The sequence below is a fragment of the Chionomys nivalis genome, chromosome 8, assembly GCF_950005125.1.
Source record: "Chionomys nivalis chromosome 8, mChiNiv1.1, whole genome shotgun sequence".
Taxonomy (NCBI): domain Eukaryota; kingdom Metazoa; phylum Chordata; class Mammalia; order Rodentia; family Cricetidae; genus Chionomys; species Chionomys nivalis.
In genome coordinates, this window is record NC_080093.1 from 3,488,948 (window position 1) to 3,512,863 (window position 23,916).

At 40.3% G+C, this 23,916-nt stretch overlaps 1 protein-coding gene across 3 annotated transcripts in view; it reads right to left on the reverse strand.

The window, feature by feature from the left end:
• The window catches only part of Atrnl1 (attractin like 1), a 548,573-nt gene that overhangs the window by 435,388 nt on the left and 89,269 nt on the right, over positions 1-23,916 (reverse strand). For all 3 annotated transcript variants that reach the window (XM_057777516.1, XM_057777515.1, XM_057777517.1), the window contains exons 15-19: positions 21,431-21,612; positions 17,586-17,799; positions 15,100-15,288; positions 9,416-9,634; positions 510-647 (exon numbers count right to left, since the gene is read on the reverse strand). In XM_057777516.1, the coding sequence (XP_057633499.1) occupies positions 510-647; positions 9,416-9,634; positions 15,100-15,288; positions 17,586-17,799; positions 21,431-21,612 (942 nt within the window). The remainder of the gene's footprint in view (positions 1-509; positions 648-9,415; positions 9,635-15,099; positions 15,289-17,585; positions 17,800-21,430; positions 21,613-23,916) is intronic.

The window sequence follows — 23,916 nt, forward strand, 5'->3', positions numbered from 1 at the left end:
ACGGGTAGACTCCGTGGGTTTAAAGGGAGTGTATGAAGTTGGCAAAGGAAAGCAGGGGTTACAGCTACAATAAGATGAAAAGAGAAACCGTGCTGGCGCGAAGAACACAGTCAAAACGGCTTACTTTTAAACAGTGGTAGAATTAACATTTCAGACCAAATTCACACCGTTAACTGCCACCCTGTGAGAGAAGTCTCGCCTTCTCAGCACCGTCTATAATTGTCAATTACTCCAGTCTCCTATCAGAACATAACTGTTTGTAGTGATCACTTAAATAATGAAAGTATATGCACTTTTACTAAATTTCTTATAATATGTATGCATTCAATTTAGAGTAAAAGTGTAGTATTTTAAAATAAGCATATCATAGAATTTTTATAGTTTTCAGAGTCTTCAATCAAAAATGCTGAAGATGGATAGCAAAATTTTTTAGGTGTGGTCTCCAGAAGAGACCCCTCAATTCTCACTTTCTTCTGGTTAGTAACACACGCTGAAGTCTAAGTATTTACCTGTGCACTGCCCTCCGTTGGTGGGGTCTCCATAATAGCCGGGCATGCACTCCTGACACTGCCTCCCAGTGGTGAGATTCCTGCACTGCTCACAGACGTTGTTACTGACGCAGGTGCTGTGTCCGTTACACTGGCAAGCTGCAGGAAACACGAGAAAGGAGCACAAACAGCTCAATAACAACAGAAGCACACAGCTCTCAAGACAGACATCACTTTTAAACCCGATTCTAGCAAAGTCCAAAGCGCGTTACCCAATTCTTAAATACAGCACACAGTCTGCTGAGAGCATCAATAAGTCAGAATGTGTTTTATCGTAGAGTCACAACTGACCTCTTTGCTTATAGACGAAGGGGCTAGAGATAATGTGAAATATTTCAGGTAGGTGGGGAATAGTTTAATATGCTCATTAAAGAATCATGTGAATGTTTTATCCATTAAATAAGACAAGATTATATAATAGAGCTTTGATAAGGAATGTTAAGTTCTCAATACATCATAAACATATTTATACTTAATAACAAACTATAAATACAAAAATTATCAGGCAACAGATGTTAATTTCAAGAAAACAAATTGCTATTCAGACAAACAAAGGGACTCTTAATTTGAATAACAGTGTATCTTCTTTCTTTTTTTCTTTTCGAGACAGGGTTTCTCTGTGAAACTGTCCTGGTTGTTCTGGAACTCACTTTGTAGACCAGGCTGACTCACACTCACCTATCCTATCTCTATCCGCCTGCTCTGTCCCCTGAGTGCTGGGATTAAAGGCGTGCCGTGCGCCGCCACCACCCAGCAAGGTGTACTGTCTTAAAGCAAGAAGCTGGTTTTCAAATCATCTATAAATAAGAAAATCTAACACAAAAGGTCAAGATAAAAGAAAATCAAATATGTAAAATGATATTTAAAATATGACAATTTTGTTTTCAAATGTTTTAAAACTCACAAATATGCCTTTCAAAAAGTTAGCGATGGCCAAGTTAGCTCGGCAAGATCTTTCTGTATCATCAGCCACCAAAAACATACATGGAGTTCTTTTTTAATAAAAACACTGATATTAAAACTTCTACTGTTGTGCTTAAATGGTTAAGAAGGAATTTTGTAGATCTATGGCAGATACATAATTAAATCACTCTGTCTAAAAAAAAATGAGTACCCACTCCACATAAAGAATTGCCTGAAGAACCAAAATAAGAAATAGACTAGCAGACTTTGTGAAATTCCAAACCACATGAAAACAAAATTATCTATTAGCACTTGCTTCTGAAAAAGAAAGATGAATTTAACTCTCAAATCTAACATAGTATATAGATTATGATGTCAGTACCAGAGCAGTCCCCACAAGAGCAGCAATTGGTGTGGCAGCAGCTACACAAGCAAGGCCAGGAATGATCCCTGCCACCTCCTGACACTGAAGAACACACTGGCCCAATGCCAGCCAACCTTTCCTGCCTGAAGGGGAAAAGACAAGGGCAGTCAAGAAGCGTTTCCTGGGTCCAACCCCACAAAGCTTCTGATAGGTGTGTTACAGCGAGGCCTGACACAGACATGGTAGAATTTAGACCCTACATCACCTGACTCTGAATAATTCTCCCTGGATGAATTGTCATTTTAAATGGTCTAATATTAACATAACTATAGAACACAAACAAAACTAAAGACAATCCATCTATTTTATTTTGCCTACATTTTAATTCTACCCCAGATGGTTCCTTATTTATGGAAACACAAACAGAAAAAATCAAAATAAAACATAATGACAAATTTATCATTTGATATGCAAATAAAGCACACAGCTCTGAAAATATGGGCTCTCTAGAAACAGATGTGCTGCATTTAAAAATATCTTTATGACATTATTATTAAATTCCCAACATGCTTTCACGTAAATTCAGGGGAAGAAAGAAAAAACTTAAGCAAAACATTTTTCAATATATAGCCTTCCTTCAAAGAAAAAGAAACTGTCAGGGACTGAAACAGTGCATGGTTTCCAAACAAGAACATTAAAGACTGAGCTAGAAGAAAACCTGAACTCTACATAGGATACACAGCAAGTATCAGCAGATACGGGTTCCAAATCTAGCAAGGCCAGGAAGTGCAACCGCTGCCACCTCCCAGGAAGAGAGAGAAGCTGAGTCATGTTTATAAACTGAAGTCATCACCTGCATTGTGCAGATGAACACATTACCAAAGCACATGGAAGATCAAAGAAAGGGAAAAGAACCGGATGTGCCACTAGCATCGATGCATGAAAGGGAAAGGACACACGGAAATCCAAACTATCTCCATGTGTGGGTCTGAAATGCATGTTGCCACAAGGTGAAGGAACTCTGAAATTAAACACGCATGTAAAACACATGCCCTCCGCCACAGGTCTCGCAGACCTAACAAGGGCAGCTCAGAATGACCCCTTGAATTATATCTACAACTCAAATCATGTAAATATAGCAAAGAACAGAGATAAAATAATGTTTTCTTCACTGGAAGGGACTAGACAGCCAATGTGCTAGACTTTGTAAATCCCATACTTTTTTCTTTTTTTTCAAAATTTTATTGTGATGGATATTTTGCCTGCTTGTAGGTCTATACAGTATAGGTGTGCTGTTCCCTTGGAGGCCAGAAGAGGGCACTGGATGCCCTGGAGCTGGATGCCCTGGAACTGCAGTTACTGTGGTTGTGAGCTATCATGTGGGGCTGGGTATCAAATCAGACCTTCAGGAAGCAGAGTTCTTCAGTCCTCTTAGTGGGCTATTTAGTCAGAGAGAGGGAGAGGCAGAGGGAGGCAAGCAGAGACAGAGAGAGAACATGAAATTGGAAGAGGTGTGTGATCCAAGGGTCCAGAAAGACTTGCTGAAGAGGAAGAGATGGAGAGAGAAACATTATTAACATATATTGTTGGTATGTGTGAGAGCGGACATGCAGCGGTCACTGCGTGGGTCCTCAAAGATGAGAAGACTAAGGGAGCCTGCCCGGGGCTAGTTCACTTTTCTTTTGTATACAATTTAGATGATTCTTCACAATTAACAGTCCTTGTCCCTTAGCTGGACACTGCCGGCCATGCGGGCCAGGTTAGCAGGTCTGTGCCATGCTCAGCCAACAGCAAAAAGGCTTCTTCCTGTACTGAGGGGAACAAACACAGAGACCTGCGGCCAGACAATACACTTTCCCTTGGAAATGGGATGTCTCCATCTAATCCCTCTCCTCGGGGCTTAAGGAACTCTGCAGAAGGTAGAAAGAGTGTAAGAGCCAGAGGGAATTAATTATGTACCAAGGAATCATGGCCTTCTAGATACAACAGATGCACCTAAGACTGATGCAGCCTGCACACACAGCCCGCACACAGTCTGCACACACAGCCTGCACACAGTCTGCACACACAGCCTGCACACACAGTCTGCACACAGTCTGCACACACAGCCTGCACAAAGCCTGCACACACAGCCTGCACACACAGCCTGCACACAGCCTGCACACACAACCTGCACACACAGCCTGCACACACAGCCTGCACACAGCCTGCACACAGTCTGCACACAGCCTGCACACAGTCTGCACACACAGCCTACACACACAGCCTGCACACAGTCTGCACACACAGCCTGCACACAGTCTGCACACACAGTCTGCACACACAGCCTGCACACAGTCTGCACAGGTTTACACTAGATGCAGTCATAAAACTGAAATAAGAAATGAACACACACACCCATTCCTAACTCAGCAGTCACTTATAAACAAAAAAAAAAAAATAGTTCCCTCTAGAGAGTCTCATAGAGGAAACAAACTGCTCTTAAGAACAGGCCCCACGCCAACACAAAATAAACTCAACACTCTACAGAAGTTCTGCAATTCTTTAAGTCCTGCAGTTCTCATACGACTCAGATATCCACTGCTAGATAAACTGAAAGATAAAGAGAAACATCTCCATGCAGAAGTTCACACACAATGGTTACAAGGGCATTGTAATTATGGTATTAATCACAATACCATAATAGAAATAACCAAAAGTACATTAGCGAACAAAAGAAAACACAGCTGTGGTCCATCTATGTAACTGAATATTATATTGACATAAAGAGAACTTATGTAGGCCACAAAAATAAATCCTGAAAACATTATATAGATGCTGGGATTAAAAGCCAAGGACAAAGACCACATATCAGAAGAGCCCAACTAAACAGTGAGAGTAAATTAATGTTTCTAGGTGCTGGAAAAGGGGGAAATTTGAAATAACTCTTAAGGGGTCCCAGGTTTGGTTTCATAGTGATTAATACACTCTGGAACTACACGAGAGTGGTGGTTGTGGATTTAGGACATTGTGCTAAAAAGCCATGACTTATACGAGTTAAAATGATGAATTGATGGCACATGGAATTCATGTCATAAACAATTATATACATAAAGTTGAAAAATAATTGATGCAGAGTCCACCCATTTCTACACCTCAGCCCAGCACCTCCACCAATGTGTCATTTATTACACGTTACTCTGCGCTAACTACTACACCTCAGCCCAGCACCTCCACCAATGTGTCATTTATTACACGTTACTCTGCGCTAACTACTACACCTCAGCCCAGCACCTCCACCAATGTGTCATTTATTACATGTTACTTTCGCTTTTGATGTGGGATTCCCCTCTACATGCTGTGAATATGTTTTATTGCCACTGGATAATAAAGAAACTGCTTTCGGCCAATGGCTTAGCAGAATAGAACTAGGCGGGAAAACTAAACTGGAACCTGACTGGTAAGCCACAGCCACGTGATGATACACAGATTAATGGAAATGGGTTAGTTTAGGATATAAAAACTAGCTAGAAATACACTAAAGCTATTGACCAAACAGTATTGCAAATAATACAGTTTCTGTGTGATTATTTGGGGTCTGAGCAGCCAGGAACGAATCAGCAGCTTCAGCCTAAGCACATCCATTTTAAAAAGTGGAATATTTTTCATACTTGGACTGACATTTTGAGTTTTTCAAACAAGTTAAAAGTATAAGTGATTATATAGAAGTACCTTACCTCTAGTATCAAAACTTTGCTCTCCCTACAGAGAGGCACACCACAGAACTACAAATCTTATACACATTCCAATGCCACTAAAATAAAATAGGTCCATAGAGATATTACTCGTGAAATGCAGGAAAGTAGATGCAATAGACCCTAACTAATGAAGCTTTTTGTTCAAACCACAAACATTTCAAATTTTTCTGCTTTAATTTTTGTTCCAAAATCTTACTCCAAACCTAACTGAGAGCAACAATCCCAAGCCACAACATGGACACTGGACTGCCTTAAAATCTCTGCCAGTTTAACTCTGAATCACCCTTGAACTTGGACTCCCAAGTCTTGGAACAAAGACCAAGTTTTCACTAATTCTTAGCAGAGAGCAAAGCAAAGAACCAACTCCCAAGAGCCTTTGTTCTCATCTGAAACCTCATGAGCATGGTCTTTGCGGCTTTCTGGTCTCTGGTCTCAGGTCTCAGGTCTCCCCAGAAGCAGCCCCTGAGCCCTGATCACACACCCTAAGGCCTTGCTAAGATGCAGCTTGGAGCTTTTCTAGAGTAGATGCATAGGATTCTCAGCCACGTGGTCTGATTTGGGAACCTAGTTTCTGCTGCCAGATTTTTAATTTTTCAAACAAAGTGTCAAATCCTGAGGAACCAAGTCACAGGTGAATTGCTATTTTGGCTTATGGTTTCATCGTAATCAAAGTGGGGAAGAGTTCGGCAAAGCACATCTAAGAAGGTGTGGACACCAGCTCACTTTCTCCATTTCCCCTTCCATTCCTTCTAGGCCCTGGCCTATAAGATGATGCCACCCACATGTAAGCCAGGCTTCTTTCCTGTAGCTCATCCTCTCCAGACCTACACGCAGACATGACAGGGAAGGGTTCCACTGTCCTGTGAGACACCTCTCTGTACAATCAAGCTGTAAATGAGAACAGACATCAAACTGCTTGAGAAGGTCCCTCTAATATAATTTCCTGCCTGAAGAAATACACACCTGAGAAGTCTGGACATTCAGAGCATCAGTGTGGCCTGAGCCCAGCTCATCACTGCACTAAGGTGTGAGCACGGTTATACGTGTTCAAGGACACGATTTTATATTTGAATCGAATGGCACTAGTTGTGCTTAGTGCCTATATCTCATTGCAGCACAATATTTTTAAAGATTTTCTTTCTCCTTTTCCAATTTTTGAAAACCCTATTAAGTGTATTCAGAACTTTAAATTCTACCCTATCTTTGACCTCTGTTGCACCTTGCATTTTTACCTCTACTTTACTTCTCCCGAGTGCTGAACTGCTTCTTAGTGCTTCTCTTTCATGTTGCTGTTCCTGTCTTACATGTGCTACCTACCTACTGCACACACCGGCCTTCAGTTCCAATAACTACATTTTCTTTCCTGTAAGTTTTCTTTGACTATTATTTTAGAACTGCCCTGTGTTTTTCAAATTGTACTTTGAAATTTATAATTACAGAATTGTAGATTTATAAATTTATAAATATGCAAAAACATAACAAAGTAATTCCATACCAAATGTTAGTGTCTTACCCCGACATTAGCGCAATTAGGAAACTTGATCATATCATCCATATTGCCCTCTTAACCCCTCCCTCACATTGCTCCCCCACTCTTCCCATGTTGTCCCCTTCTACTTCACATGTGTGCATGTGTACATGCATGTGTGCAAGTGTGTGTCAATTAATTTCAAATGCTTATATTGTTGCCTGGGTCTGACCCATTGCCAACTTTCGGACTGGCTTTAGTATGACTCCATCTTCCCTCGTCCGCCACTTTCCCGTCTGTCTCTCTCTCTCTTTCAGCACTGCACGGCAAAATGCTTGAAACATACTTTTAACCTCCCTGCCCCAACTATAAAAGCAGCAATTTATGTAGAAAGCCTTGTGTCTTCCAACGGAGAATGATGTTCAGAAGTGAAATCCACAGACTAGGGAGGTCCACTGCTCTGGAGTGTCAAGGGCCCAAATGACGGGGTGAGGAAGGAAACATGTGGATGTTGACAAATATGTGGATTCTGACATATGTAGAGCTATAAATTAACCCAAGTATACATAAATATTTATATTTGTTTTTATGTATAAAGTAAGTATGACTGCATGGTCAGAAGCTTGAGTCCAGCACCAAATATTGAATGGAGCCGTCACCTCTTTCTCTGAAAGTGAGATCTCTGCTCCTATTAACACAACCATTCATGTTTTTGCTGAAACACAGTGCACACATAAAGTATTGTTAGAATTACAAAATAATTCTTGTCAGAAACAAACCTAACACATCAGAATTCTACAGATGTATGCACAGGTTTCTCTGTAGCCTTGCACTATACAGTAAAAACAGTTTGACTAAGAAAATAGTCAAAGTCTGTATGTATGCACACACATGCGCTCCTGTGTGCACGTGTGTGTGTGTGAGAGAGAGAAAGAGAGAGAGAGATACAGACCGACAGACAGACGAACACAGAGGGGCAAAAACAGAAACAGTGGCACAGAGAGACCGAGACACAGAGACAGACACAGAAACTGAGAGCGACAGAGAGAGCCACCGCAGTCAGATTCATTTGACAATCTGCATTCTATTCTGGAATCCTCAAGTGAATGGCTTTACTGCATACAGCAAATTGCACATTTTGTGGCATACAGGTATGGATTTTGTTTACTTTACAATACTAGGCATTGGATCAACAACCTGTGAATGCCAGGCACTGATGTACTACTGAACCACATCCCAACAGCACAAGATGGACTGTGACAAATGCATAGCTCTGCACTGCTGCAGAGCCACACAGAGCACTTCCGAACCTCCTCAGCTTAACGTGATATCTAGGAACCCTCTGGCTAGTGACCAATGTTCCCATCCACACATCTTGGTCCGTTCCAGACTGTCTTCACCCATCTCTCATGAGCAGCCTGCACTAACGTGCGACCTCAGCACTCTGTAGTTCCATCTGTGATCGCTTCGGTTTGTCTCTTCCCCCTTCACTTGGCTCTGTGGCCTCGTCCTGCGGTGCAAGCCCCTCATCTATAGCATACTCGGGGTAGCTCTCACCCCTTCTGCCTCTGCTGTCACTGGTCCCAAAGAAACTGTCAGGGTCGCTGGGGAAGCTCAGAAATGTGGGGTTTTAGTCTCAGGGCAGCAGCAAGGCGCAAGGAAGCAGACAAACACCCCACCTCAGAGGACCAGCTCTTCCGAGCATTCTTCATGGCTCTTCCCAGGTTCCCAGAGGATCTGCGTGTCACACTCCTGTGTGGTAGCCAACCTAATGAAGCACATATTGTTGATTTTCTAGCTCCATCTTTAAGGTCTCCTCACTCTTTCATGTACCTGGCACCTCTTCTGTAGCTCATCCCACAGGAATCCAGCCGTGACACACTTCTTCTCCTGCAGGCTTTTATCCGTGTGGACATCTCAGCAAAGCTCTGTCTTCTCAACCCGAGCTTCCAGATTCACTTACTAGCACTCATTCACCGCATGACCTCATAAACTCACTTATCTCAATAAACATGCATTCTCCATGAGTGTAGCGATTTTAAAACCAATTTATCAACTATGTCTCTAGCACCTAACTCACTATATACACGAGCTAGTACACAACAGGTATTCAGAAAACACGTCCTGAATAAGTTAAATTTTCAACTGCCTTCCATACAAGCACTGAATGAGGAATACACAACTATGAAAAGAGCCCCTGAAAAACTAAGTGACCATCAAATTTACATAGTAGTGAGTACCCAGGATGGCCCGTGAATCCCGTGGGTGGTGATGATATCCACACTCACCACGAGGGTTCCTGGAAACACGAAAGAGCATAAGATTCTAGGAGAGCACAATGACAGAAACAATACAGCACACCGGCACATCCACGAAGAAAACAAAAGGCCGTTACCTGGGCACTGGATGAAAGACCACTCGTAGTTCTTCTCTTTAGGGCACAGACTGGTGTCGAGGACCGCCTCACTGTTGTGTGCTCCGCCAACTCTCACTGGTCCCCGAGAGGACCCTTCAGTGCAGTACCCTCTCCCTGTGTTACTGGGGTCGTTGCACCAGCCACAGCCAGGCTGCTCCAAGCACTGTCCACAGGTTCTTAATCCAGAACAATTTTGAGCTGCATGACAGAAGTATTAAAAAAACAAAAAAGACTTTTATTATCAAGCAGAATTGTATGCTTCAGGAAAACGTTATAAGAAGAAAGACATTAAAATGTCATCTGTGGTTAATAGAAATATTTTGCATAAATATCTAGCAGGCACGAACAATTTATCATACACATGTATATATGCACACATAAATATGTACACGTGTATACATAATACATGTCATGAACAAAGAGAAGATAAATTGAATTGGATGTTAAAAGGGAAAAGACGGTAACCATAATCCAGAACAAAGAAAAATTAGGTGGTACTTAAAGATTCCTGAGTGTCTTCCCATAATGGGACATAGAGGAACTGACCCAGAGACCTGGTAAACATCAGAAACTCAACAGCAAAATGTCAGATCCAAGAACTCACTGAGGATTTTATTTATTGTGAGTTGTTTGAGGCCAAGAACCTTGAAGGCTGAATTTTAGAAAATAGTAAGAGCCATCTCAAATCGTATTAAGAAATAAAATACAACATCCACTTATTTAACTTTCTAGACAGGAAATTCAAAGGCATGATTGTTTTCCTTTCCAAAGTTAAATCTTCTTGGCCCCTTGGAACACACAGCACCAAATAGAAGGTCTCTATCAAATCCCTCCCCTTAGAACTCGGGGAACCCCACAGGAGAGGAGGGGGAAAGAGTGTCAGAGCCAGAGAGGACAGAGGACACCAGATCAAGTCCCTCTGAATCAACTAAGCAGGGTCCACATGAACTCACAGAAACTGAAGCAGCCAGCACAGGGCCCAGACGGGTCTGCACGGGTCCTCTGCACATACAGTACAGCTTTCCACTTAGTATGTACACAGGACTACAGAGTGTGTGAACAAGGGGTATCTGCGCCTTGTGCCTGCTCTTAAGGCTCTTTCCCTTCTGCTGGGCTGACTTATCCAGCCTCGATGTGATGGATTTTGTTTTCTCTTATATTCTGTTTTGTTGTGTTTGGTTGTGATCTTGTAGAAGTCTGTTCGTTTCTAATGAGAAGCAGAAAGGGAGTGGATCCGGGGGGACAGGAGGGACGGAGGAGCTGGGAGGAGTAGAGGATGTGGAAACAGTAGTCAGGATAACTGTATGGAAAAGAAACTATTCAATAAAGGGGGGAAGCTGCATCCTGCTGATACACAGTGATCAGTGACAGTCCCTTTAGCAGACACGTGGAGACTCAACATGTCATGCACTGCCACATTCTCCATGGTTCCCGTGGTCTGAAGTAGTTTCCTTACTTCTGTGATTATGAGAGTTCACATATTTATTGACAGTTATGATGATTGTCTTCAAAACTGTACTGGTTGACTATGAAGCCAATGAGAAATAATAAAAACTATCAAACCTTACATAGGAGCAATTATGTACTGTGATATTCCAATCGAAACTGACCTGTGATGAAATAAAACTGACTGCATCACACCCAAGATAGCTCACACTGCTTACAATCTAAATGTAGTCCCTAGGAAAAGAAATTTTCCTTAGAATTATCTCTTAAAGGAAATATAAATAAGAGTTTTTAAAGATATACCTTGGATCAATTAAACTACTCTCAGTCCAATATTCCTGCTAAGACTTCCTAGACAAGTGGGGACTCTTGAACTAAACAACCCCGCACTTCTGTACTGACGAGTGGGGACTCCTGGATTAAACAACCCCACATTTCTGTACTGAGGAACAAACTCATAGTCTACTTTTATTTTTCAAGTTAGATTTTTCAGCTTTAAGAACAGTTGATAAAATGCCATGTTCAGAGACGTATTCTAGTCCTTAGATTTCTTTAAAACCAAAATTCTAAAGCAAGGTGGCACAGCTTTGGTTCTGTCTAAAAATACAAAGCAACACAGAGTGTTAAATTTACTGGGAATCCATCGTTCAGTGTGTAACGGTGACTCAGAACTAAGAATCTATGTTTTCTTTTTTTTCTTACAGAAGATGATACTGCATGAAAACTCATATACACTGTGCTGCTTTATTATACGAAATACAAAAGCTTGGCCTTGTTGACCATGTCCTTTGCTTTACAGAAGCTTTCCAGTTTCAGGAGGATCCACTTATTGTTTCTCTCAGTGTCTGTGCTGCTGGGGTTATATTTAGGAAGTGGTCTCCTGTGCCAATGCGTTCAATTGTACTTCCCACTTTCTCTTCTATGAGGTTCACTGTGGTTGGCTTTATGTTGAGGTCTTTGATACATTTGGATTTGAGTTTTGTGCTTGGTGATAGATATGGGTCTATTTTCCTTCTTCTATACGTTGATATCCAGTTATGCCAGCATATTGGTGATTCAGGTGAACACTGTTTACTTTCCATGTATTTGTGAGCTTTCTGAAATTAGTGTTGCTCTTGAATTCTATTTTTAAGCCATGGTGATCTGATAAGATACATGGGGTTATTCCAATTTCTTGGTATCTATTGAAGTTCGCTTTGTTACCTAGTATGTGGTCAATTTTTGAGAAGGTTCAGTGAGTGCTGAGAAGAAGGTATATTCTTTTATGTTCATATAAAATGTTCTACAGATTTCTGTTATGTCCATTTGAGTCAGAACATCTGTTAGTTCCCTTAGTTCTCTGTTAAGTTTCTGTCTTATAGCTAGATTTGAGAGAGATCAATCCCCATCTTCCTGAGGTAGCGCCACACAAATTCCCATAGTGTCTGCACAAATCCGCACTCCCACAAGGAATATGTGTGTTCCCTTTGCTCGACGGTCTCATCAGCGTGAGCTGTCACTTGTTCTATTGAACAGAGCCATTCTGATCTTAATTTCAGGTGTAAGATGAAATCTCAGAGTAATTCTGACTTGCATTTCCCTGATGGCTAAGGATGCTGAACATTTAAGTGTTTCTCTGCCATTTGAATTTCCTTTTTAGAATTCTATTTAAATCTGTACCCCAGTTTTTAATTGGATTGTTTTCTTGATATCTAGCTTTTTTACTTCATTATATATTTTAGATATTAGTCCTCGGTCAGATGTGTAGTTGCTAACAGTCTTTTCCTATTCTGGAGGCTGCTGCTTTTTCTGAATGAGTGTCCTTTGCCATGCAGAAGCAGTTCAGTTTCAGGGGAAGTTCCTTTTATTGATCGTTGATCTTAGTGCCTGTGCTGTCGGCGTTCTGTTCAGAAACTTTTTTCCTATGCCATTAAACTCAAGGCTGCTCCCCACTCTTTCTTCTGTCAGGTTCAGTGCATCTGGTTTTATGTTGAGGTATTTGCTACATTTAGAGCTGGGTTTGTGTAGAGTGCTAAGTATAGGTCTATCTGTACTCTTCTACACCCAGTTCTGACCAGCACAATGTTAAAGATGCTGTCTTTTGTACAGGGCGTATTTGTATCTTCTCTATAAAAAAACAAGTGCCCATAGATGTGGGAAATTACATCAGTTTGATTCCATGGATCAATATGGCTGCTTTTGTGCCAATCTATGCTGTTTTTATTACTATAGCTCTGAAATACATCTTGAAATCGGGGATGATGATACTTCCATCAATTCTTTTATCACTCAGGTTTTTTTTAGATATCTTGGGTTTTTTGTATTTACAAATGAAGCTGAAAACTGCCTTTCAATATCTGTAGAAAATTGTCTTGAAATTTCGATGGGAATTGCATTGAATCAATACATTGGTTTTGGCAGTATGATCATTTCTACTATACTAATCCTACCAATCTTGAGGATGGAAGGTCTTCCCATCTTCTGATATCTTCTTCAGTGTGTTTCACTGTCTTAAAGTTTTTATCATACAAATCTTTCATTTACTTGGTTAGTTACCCCAAAGTTATTTTATATTTCTTGGGCTATTGTGAAAGGTGTTGTTTCTTTGATTTCTTTATCCATCTGTCAGTCATTTGTATGGAGAGAGAGACTGCACTACTGATTGATGTGAGTTAATTTTGTATCTAAATATTTTGCTAAAAGTGTTTATTAGCTGTAGGAGTTTCCCAGTGAAGTTTTTAGGATCACTTAAATAAACTACTATATCATCTGTAAATAAAGATACTTCAACTTCTTCCCTTCCAATTATTTCCTCATTATCCCTTCCAGTAATCTTATTGTTTTAGCTAAGACCTCAAGCACTATTTTGAGGATAGATAGATAGATAGATAGATAGATAGATAGATAGATCGATCAAAGGATCATCTCAAATATATATATATATATATATATAAAATGTTCTTTGGCTTGCAGTTTATTTATGTGGTAGATTATATTTATGCATGCACAGGGTTTGCACAGGTCTGAACTACGTTCTCTGTGTATACAGCACTATTTCCAGTTTTTTTTTTTTTTTTTTTATGGGATTCCTGAGTGTATGAGCAAATGGGTCTCTGGTTCTTGTCCCTTCTCTTGTGCTCTTTTCCTTCTGTTTATTTAATTCAATTATGAGACATTAGTCTGTATTATGTCATATCATATTATTATCCCTTAGATGCCTGTTTATTTGCTAATGAGAGACAGAAAAGGGGTGGATCTAGATGGAGGGGGTGGAGAGACAGGAAAGGGGTGGATCTAGATGGGAGGGGGTGGAGAGACAGGAAAGGGGTGGATCTAGATGGGAGGGGGTGGAGAGACAGGAAAGGGGTGGATCTAGATGGGGGGTGGAGAGCACGCCGGAGGAGTAGATGGAAGGACGTATAAAAATGTGAGGAAAAAACTATTTTCAATAAAATGAAAAAGATGTCAGGCAGTGGTGGTGCAGACCTAAATTCCAACATTTTGAAGGCAGAGTTCGAGGCCAGATTGGTCTACAGAGTGAGTTTCGGGACAGTCAGGGCTACGCCTCAAACCCTATTTTGAAAGGGAAAAAAAATAAGAATGGCCCCCATGGGTTCATATTTGTGAATGCTTGGTTCCTTGGTCCCATTCCTCCAGGGAAGCCCGCCTGTGCAATCTCTAACCTTCCCCCAGCTCCCATCCCTCCCATCCACAAGAGAGCTCACCACACACCTCCACCCCTACACCGGCATCCTTAACATCCACAAGAGAGCTCACCACACAGCTCCACCCCTACACCGGCATCCTTAACGAAGCGGCGCAGGTGGCAGAGCGACAGTAAGCGACAGCCTTGGAGAATGACTATTAGAAGCTGATGTTGAAAAGTAATTAGACAAATAACAGTGAGAACCGTATAAAACAACTGCTGTCGATTCTGCGGGAGTATCAGTCACAGAAGAAAAACGGGAAGGGGATGAAAAGTGTGCCAAGGAAACCTAAAGACACCAAAGCCCTGGAGGAAAGAACCATCGGGAACTGGTCATTGTACATTACGCTCAGGATTCAGGAGACGCGGCACATCTAGTGGCAAAATGGTAATATCACAGCAAATTCAAAACGAAGACGCGGTGAAAATCAGAGGCTGGTAGCACAAACAGATTTTAGGCCTCTTCTTGATAGTGTGTATCCCATTATTTTAAGTGCCCTCAAAGGTCAAATTTCTTTCCACCTATACTCACGGGAGCAGGTGGCCGTCTGCCACTCCAGACACTGCCCGTACGGGAAGGAGATGATGTAGGCGTTGGAGTCCACGCACCGCTCTGTGCTGCTGCACCACATGCACTCCATGCCGTTGCTGGTGCAGTTGGAGCAAGAGGTGCGCAGGGAGCATGGCTTCTTGCATGGCCTTGCGTTTTGATTTGGACTGACTGGAATAAATCAAGAACTGAAATTATTCCTTTTGGTAACTTCATTTTTAAAGCTAATCTCTACTTTTCATGTGTACGGGTGTTGTGCTTCATGCACAGATGCCACCACAGGTATGCCTGGTACCTGCAGAAGCCAAAGGAAGAGGGCATCAGAGTCCCCTGGACCTGCTGTGACAGAGGGTGACAAGCTGCTGGGTGGGTTCTGAGGATCAAATCCGGTCCTCTGGAAGAGCAGCCAGTGTTCTGATCCACTCGGCCACCTCTTCAGGCCTCTGGGAATTTTATTTTAACACAAATGCTTGGGTTTTGTCTGCTTTGCTATTTTTTAAAAGAGGCAGTTGAGCAGACTGAAGCATTATATAAGAAAATGATTAAAAAGTTGACATGTGAACTAATTTAGTACTGGATTTAATCCCTTTATTTTTAATTCTTATAAAGTGTACAGTTTTTAAAATTGCAAGCAATCCTCTAATGTGAGTCTTTCTATCGTCTCAACAATGCATAACCAGACTTACTTACGCAGCCACAGTTTCTCCATAAACATTCCATATCTTATTTAAGCAAATGTCCTCTGACTGTGTCTTCGGTATGAGCAAGTGAAAATATACAACTTACAATAAAATCATAACACAAAAATACAGAATTTATCATACACATAAGGATGACGGTCATTTTCACAAATAAAATAGCAACTATTGGCGTGCTGTTGAAAACCTGGAAAGTGCACTGCCAGCAGGGACGCAGCATGGCACAATTGCTGCGGGAAAGCGAAGCAAATCTTCAAAATATTAAACCTAGAACTTTTAGATGATAATCAAATCTACCTTCACTGAGTACCCAAAGAAATGAAATCATGGGCCATTCATAGAAATGTCACTCTAATGGCCAAAAAGTAAAGACATTTGTATGCTCACAGTCAGAGCAACTTCATGCTACACAGCTAGAAGGAATCCCAGCGTCCACCCGAGGATGAACAGGAAAATAAAATGTGAGTTGTAAATACACTGGACCAGCGTCCATCACGCATGAACAAACTCTGAAGACATTTCCCTAAGGGGACAGGGAACTCACAGAAGGATGGAGCAGTGACACTCCAAACATGAAATACCCAAAGTATCAAGTTCACCGACATAGTGCGATGCTGATTTTCAGGGGTTTCAAAGAGTAAGAAATGTTTTGTTTGAAATAATAAAGAGTTATGTTGCTGGTGGTGGTGCCCACATTTAATCTCAGCATGAGTGAGATCCAGAACCGCCAGGGTCGCACTGACAAACCCGTCACAAAAAACCAAATAGTTTTAATTTTGCAAATAAACTAAGTTTTACAGAAATAGTAGTGATGGTTGCCAAACAACGGGACATGCTTAATACCACGTAACTATACACTTCCAGTTGATTAAAACAGCAAACTGTCATAAAATGTACATAGCCACAATAAAAACACGACTCTTTAAAAAGAAAAGCATTCAAACACTTCTTATTCACTTAAGAAAATCAATTTCAAAAAAGTAACAAAAGTATTTCTTTTTAGATAACTGAAACAATACAGTTCTAAGATTAAAAAATACTCAGTAATTAATCTTAAAGACAAGTCTTTTCTTCAAACATTATTATGATAAAAGTAAAAGACTAACGGTTTCAGGTCATTGCCAAACTGTGAGCACAACCACGTGTTCATAAGAACACCATAACAATCAAGACAGAAAGGGTCACAGACAGTGCAGCGGGCTGGAGAGGAGAGAGGCTCACAGCTGAGAGCACTTGATGTCCATGCAGATGAAGATGCTTCCCAGAACCCACACAGGATCAGAGCCATCTTAAACTCCAGATCCAAGGGATCGGACCCTCTCTACTGACCTCCACACAGAGGCTCACAGCCATCTGAAACTCCAGATCCAGAGGATTGGACACGTTCTACTGACATCCACAGGAACCCACACAGAGGCTCACAGTCATCTGATACTCCAGATCCAGGGGATCGGACCCTCTCTACTGACCTCCACAGGTATGCATATGGTACACAGACATATACACTGTGAGGCAAGCAAAACACTCATCCACAAAGCAGAGTAAATAAATTAATAAAATGTTTGTAAAAGAATAAAGAAAATTTAAGAAAATATGCAAAATTAAACGTTTCTCATTACAAGTTAATGCTAAGCTAAACAACTTGGGTATAGAAATAAACATTGGTATGAGGGATAAATATTACAAAAGGCTCAACAAGTCCCCGCACTCTGGAGTGGAAGCCTGGGCAGCAGTCTGAAGGGAACACAGAAGGCTGGTGCAGTTACTTACCAACGGGCTTTTCACAGACAAGGCCATCTGCCATAGACGTACAAGGGTTTGCTTTCAGTCCTGCCACTGCAGCCCTCTCTAGATAAGCACAGAATCCGGAGTCATTTGGTTCTCCAGGAAGCCACTGCAGCGTCGTGTTTGTAAAGGGAGACATGTCCTCCCATCCCCAGTACGAAATGTTGATCTTGCGTAAGCCTACCCACGGTGACACTTTCTGTGAACAACAGGACGCGGGCATGGAAAGTGTCAGAAGTAAGACTACTACACGGCACTGCCCAACAAGCAGGTCACTGTCATTAAATACACATGTGAGGACCCTAAAGCTACCTTCCTAATCCCTTTTACTTCCTATAGAGATTTCAGGATCACAGGACTGTTTTGAGAGCACTGGACTTTCAGCTTAGCTATAGCTTGGATGATTGTTTTCAGCCCTCTCTTATTTTTCCACTCCTATAAAATGGGGATGTGGACTGTCCTTAACCCCTGCATCCAGGAGGCAAAGGCAGGCTGGTCCTCATAGAGAGGTCCAGGCCAGCCAGGGGTGCACAGCAAAATCCTACCTCAAACAGACAGACAGACAGACAGACAGACAGATAGATAGATCGATCGATAGATAGATATAGATAGACAGACAGACAGAGAGATGATAGAGAGATAGGTGATAGAAAGACAGATTAGATAGATAGATTGGATGGATGGATGGATGGATGGATGGATGGATGGATGGATGGATTAGATAAAGACATAGATAGATGATGGATGGATGGACAAATGGATAGACAGCTAATATAGATAGATGATAGATAGATAGATAGATAGATAGATAGATAGATAGATAGGCAGATGATAGAAAAGATAGATGATGGATGAATGGATGGATGGATGGATGGATGGATGGATGGATGGATGGATATATACATAGATAGATATATGATAGAGAGATAGATAGGATGGATAGATAGATAGATAGATAGATAGATAGATAGATAGACAGACAGACAGACAGACAGACAGACAGACAGACAGATAAATAGATGATATATATAGAGAGATAAAAACCCACCGAACTAGCCAGGCAGTGGTGGCGCACGCCTTTAATCCCAGCACTCGGGAGGCAGAGACAGGCGGATCTCTGTTAGTTTGAGGCCAGCCTGGTCTACAAGAGCTAGTTCCAGGACAGGAGCCAAAAAGCTAAGGAGAAACCCTGTCTCGAAAAATAAAAAAATAAAATAAAATAAAAAATAAAAAAATAAAAAAAAACCACCAAACTACAGGGAAGAAATATCACTGTTTAACATACCACTGCTGCTATAACTAATACTATCACATTTGATCAGGTTTTATCAGTTACAGATTTAAGAACCTACAGATAAATCCAAAATTCACACTTTTCAGAAACAAAAAAAAAACCAAAAAACAAAATATGTATGGATTCTGAATAAAGAGCTCAAAGGAATCCCCAGCTGGGATTTCCTCACTATTCAAACTTTAATAAAGTTTTGGGAAAACTGACGTCATCTATGTCATAGCCAAAGTCTGACGATTACATTAAAAAACTGATAAATCCAAGTTGACAAAAGCCACTACTCTTAATTAACTATTTTAATAGCCTCACTGATCATCAAATTAGCATGAACTCAAAATTGATTCTATATTTATATAACCTACTTTAATCATTATTTAAAAGCAAAAATATATTCTAAAACCAAGTCCCACTGTTCTATTAGATTACAGAAACCTCTATGTAATATATCTTCTAAATCACCAGGCTACTTAATAATCACTATGATGGGAAATTGCTTCAAAGAATCATTCTTAATTCTTTTACAAATGCAGCATAATAATAGAGAAAAATATCACTACATCTTATTTCTAACCAAATAAATAAAATATTTATACATGGCATTCATGTTGTACAAAAAAAAAATTTCCCAGGGAGGTTAAGTTAGCCACAGACATTTTTTGTTTGTTTGTTTGTTTGGTTTTGGTTGGTTTTTTTTTTTTTTTTTTTTTGATTTGTTTTGTTCTTTCAAGACAGGGTTTCTCTGTAAAGCAGTCCTGGAAAACCTTTAAAATTTTAAGTATATAAATGAATTACAAATTGCAAATACTCAATAGATATTTCTTGGATAAAATTAAAATACCTTATGAATTTTCCTTTTGACAATATGTCATATTGCCAAAAGTGTATAGTACAGACAGCAATTTGATAAAGTTCTTAGAACAGAAATTATTTTATACTATCTAGCGTAATGCTGAGACAGAGGTACGGTTAACAGTGCTTCTGATTATAAAATTATGCATGATACTCCACACTAGAATTTTATGTTTGACAAATTTGTTCTAAGAGATATTTAGATAACAAAAATTTGCCTTTTAAATCGTGCTTTATAATAGCACCAGTCAGATAATCAATCCAACACAGAGATTTCACATTAAAATGTGCTCCGTGTCACAGGAACGCGTCCTCGACTTCCTATCTACAGCAAAGAAAAGCCATTTAAAATGAAATATTACTCCCTAACTCATCATGATAAGAATCTGAAAGAAAAGGAAGAGGAGCAAAAATGAAGCCAATGATAAAACATTTAATGTAACTATTGCCCAGTAAATGAGCCAGACAGGCAGCTGAAAGTGAAAGATAAATTACTATATTATGAAAATTTCCTGTGCAACACCATAAATCATTGTAACATTTCATTAGCCATTTCCAATAAGTAAATGATCATTTGACCCAAGATATCTCTTTAAAGTGAATGAATTTGCCGATCTTTATTGGCCAAGGAAGGGTTATCTTAAGCCTGTGCGCCGGCAATGACTCAGGATATAATTCATTTTATATAAATATGTGCCAAATGAAATGTCACCTTCAAGTTTCCACTTTGAAATCCTATGAAAAGTTGTTTCTGAGAAAACAAAATATTTTTATGATGTGACTCAGCAACCCAGAAAATCTAAGTTTAATGTCCACTCCTTATGGATTATCATAACAGACAGCAGAAATCAGAAGCTACAAGAAGTCCTAAAATATAGAAATCAAATGACCAGATTTGTGGCGATTTTGTAACCGCCAAAAATAACTGATGCAAACACAGGAAAACCAGCAGAGCTCTAAGGACAAATTCCTATGCTCCCGAAATTCAAACACGTGAGTGTGCAAATCAGATGCTCCAGGAGCACTAATCTTCGTGTGCGGAGTGGTAAATCGTAGAGTACATGGATTGCAAAAGAGAAGCCCCTAACATCACAAGAAAAAGAAAAACACAGATCTCGTCTGAACGTCCCATATATTTACCATGAAACTTTACGTTAAAAGACTGTTACTGTTTTCTAAGGCATAAATATCGAAACGTCTCCCCAGCCTGCTAGCACACGCAGTGTGCACACCATCCGTCCTGCTAGCACACTCAGGGTGCACACCATCCGTCCTGCTGGAAGCTCTTCAAGAGAAGAGCACAACGTGTAGGGTCTCTCTGGCTTCCTTATCAATGTCTCCGAGGCGGCGAAGGCTGCCTACAGCCTCTCTCTGGACCACTCCATAGCTCAGGCTAGGAACAGCTGTCCCTCCTGATCTTCACGAAGCACCCCGAGTGCACCTACCACTGCATCACCACACTCAAGAATTGCTCTTGTGTCTCTCTGTACTGTGCCGTCTGAGAAGAGGACCTTACTGCATCTCTGGGTTTCATACAGCAGTGGACTACCCAGTACAACAGCCGGTTTTCACATGTTTAATTAGAAAGTATCTGTCCATCCTTCAGATAGACATTTACTTTAAAAGACAAAGAAGAAATCATTTCCACAGATCACGAACCACTGCATACATCGTCACGTAAAGGGCTCACCTGTTGTGTGTACTTCTGTATTTCATCCAACACAAACTCTACCTCCTTAGAAGTTGTCAGAGAAGCGAGGTTTCCACTAAGATTATAGCAATAAAGCTTCGCATTGTCGTAACTTTCTCTACTGGAGTTGATTCGAAGACAGGCATCCCCAACATGATTCCAGCCTTCCCCACAAAGGTGAGCTAGGTAAAGGAAAAAGAACTGCATCTTAATTTCTCATACAAAAGTACAATTTCTCTCCATCCATTAGTGCATCTTACCTTAGGGATGTCAGGGGACCTCACTTAAAACATCAGGGATTTCAGGGATTTGGAGACACATGCCCTGTAGACTGTTTACATAGATGTCCCAATAATGTCCTCAAAGTGAAGATGTCCTACTTCCAGAGAACCCTATCTGTGATGAGACTTCAATCTATTATTCTAAATTAATACATTTATTTTTAAAACATTTAAATAAATTTATGTAATGGTGTAGGAAGATCTGGGTGACCCTCATGGTTTTTCACAGTGGACAAAGAATGGAGGGAAACAGTGGACACGGAGAATGGAGGGAAACAGTGGACACGGAGAATGGAGGGAAACAGTGGACACAGAGAATGGAGGGGAACAGTGGACACAGAGAATGGAGAGGAACAATGGACAGGTGAATGGAGGGGAACAGGGGACACGGAGAATGGAGGGGAACAGTGGACACGGTGAATGGAGGGAAACAGTGGACACGGAGAATGGAGGGAAACGGGACACGGAGAATGGAGGGAAACGGGACACGGAGAATGGAGGGAAACGGGACACAGAGAATGGAGGGGAACAGTGGACACGGAGAATGGAGGGAAACGGGACACGGAGAATGGAGGGGAACAGTGGACACGGAGAATGGAGGGAAACGGGACACGGAGAATGGAGGGAAATAGGGGACCCAGCCATCAGTTTTAAAGATGATAAGGAAGAAACATTAATTTTAGCTTCTTCAGTGTGGGATGCGGGTGTCTTTACCACGTTTTTCTATGCTCTACATACTTACTTTTTCATAATTAAATCAGGGTGGGGATAAAACTTAATATAAGGGATTTATTTTTATTTCACAAATCAAATTTAAAACAAACTAGTTTTGTAGCTTTGTTTTAGCTTTTTACAAATCTCTGATGTGAGACATAATGACACTGTTTTTTCACATCTTTCACTGCATTCCGTCAACTGAGACTGTGTACCAACTGAAGAAGACGTCTTACAAGAACTCTCATGTCTGCTTCTACAGACAGGCTACTGTCTCATGCTGCCTGTGGCCTTGCCTTCCCTGCTGTTATGGACTAACACCCTCTGGAACCATGAGCTAAAACAAATCATCCTCCTCCTCAAGCTGCCCTTGGCTGCGGTATTCTGTCTTAGCAATCCAAGTTCCTTTTTCTTAGAAAAAACTAGGGTGGCCTTAGTATAGGTAAAGAAAACAAGTCTATAAATTAAATAGTTGCTGATAATAAATCAAACAATTTTTTTAAAAATTGAAATATAATTTATCCATTAGTAAAAGGCAAAAACAAATTTTCATATTAATGAGACAGACATTAGGTTGTTTTTACATAAAGAATTAAATCTTAACTGAATATCTGATCTATTGGGACACAACATTTTCCATATTTTTCAGCATTAACAGCTATTTTAATTTTGCAATCGTCATTGTTGAGAACACCACTTCTCATAATTATGGAGAACAAAATGGCAGAAGGATGTTTAAGGACAATTCAGAAATTGTTACAAATTCTGTTCTAATATCAAAGTTTATTGAAAACTTTTTATGAAAAGCCAGCAATTCAAACAGCAATTTTTAAACGATGCATTCAAACATAATACAATGAAAAGAAATACTAATTTACAACTGACATGTTGAGAAATTACAATGGACAAATATTTAAAAGACTGTAATTAAATCATTATGTTTCTGTTAGAGAACGTTGTATGTACAATAGAAACAATACAGTTTATAACACACAAGGATCCTGATTCTGAGCACAGCATCTCACAGAGGATCTCTGGCATCACATACAGGCAAAGAGAACACGGTTGTGTTTATAACCCAGGCTGCTAGGAAGTCACAGGATTCAAAAAAGATGTTGCCAAAAACATTTCAGATTCATCAAGCATTTGTTTTCTAACTAATTTTGGTTGCCTGGTACTCAAAAAAACTTCTACTTGTAAAATTTTCTAAACCCCATTATAACCAATGTGACCCAACAAAACTAGAGTTTAAGAAGCTGGATACAAATTTAAGGTAATATTTGTTACCACATGTTGTATATATGTTTCTATTCTTATTTAAGATATTATACCTATGCCGTTCATTAAAAATTGAAATATAAAGTTCTAATTTTAAAAGCTATTATTAAAAACCATATGGGACAATCAAGAAGCAAAGATCAATAGTTAGTCATTTATAACAATCAAATTTGTAGATATGCTAGGTATGTTTTCCAGATCATATAAAGATAT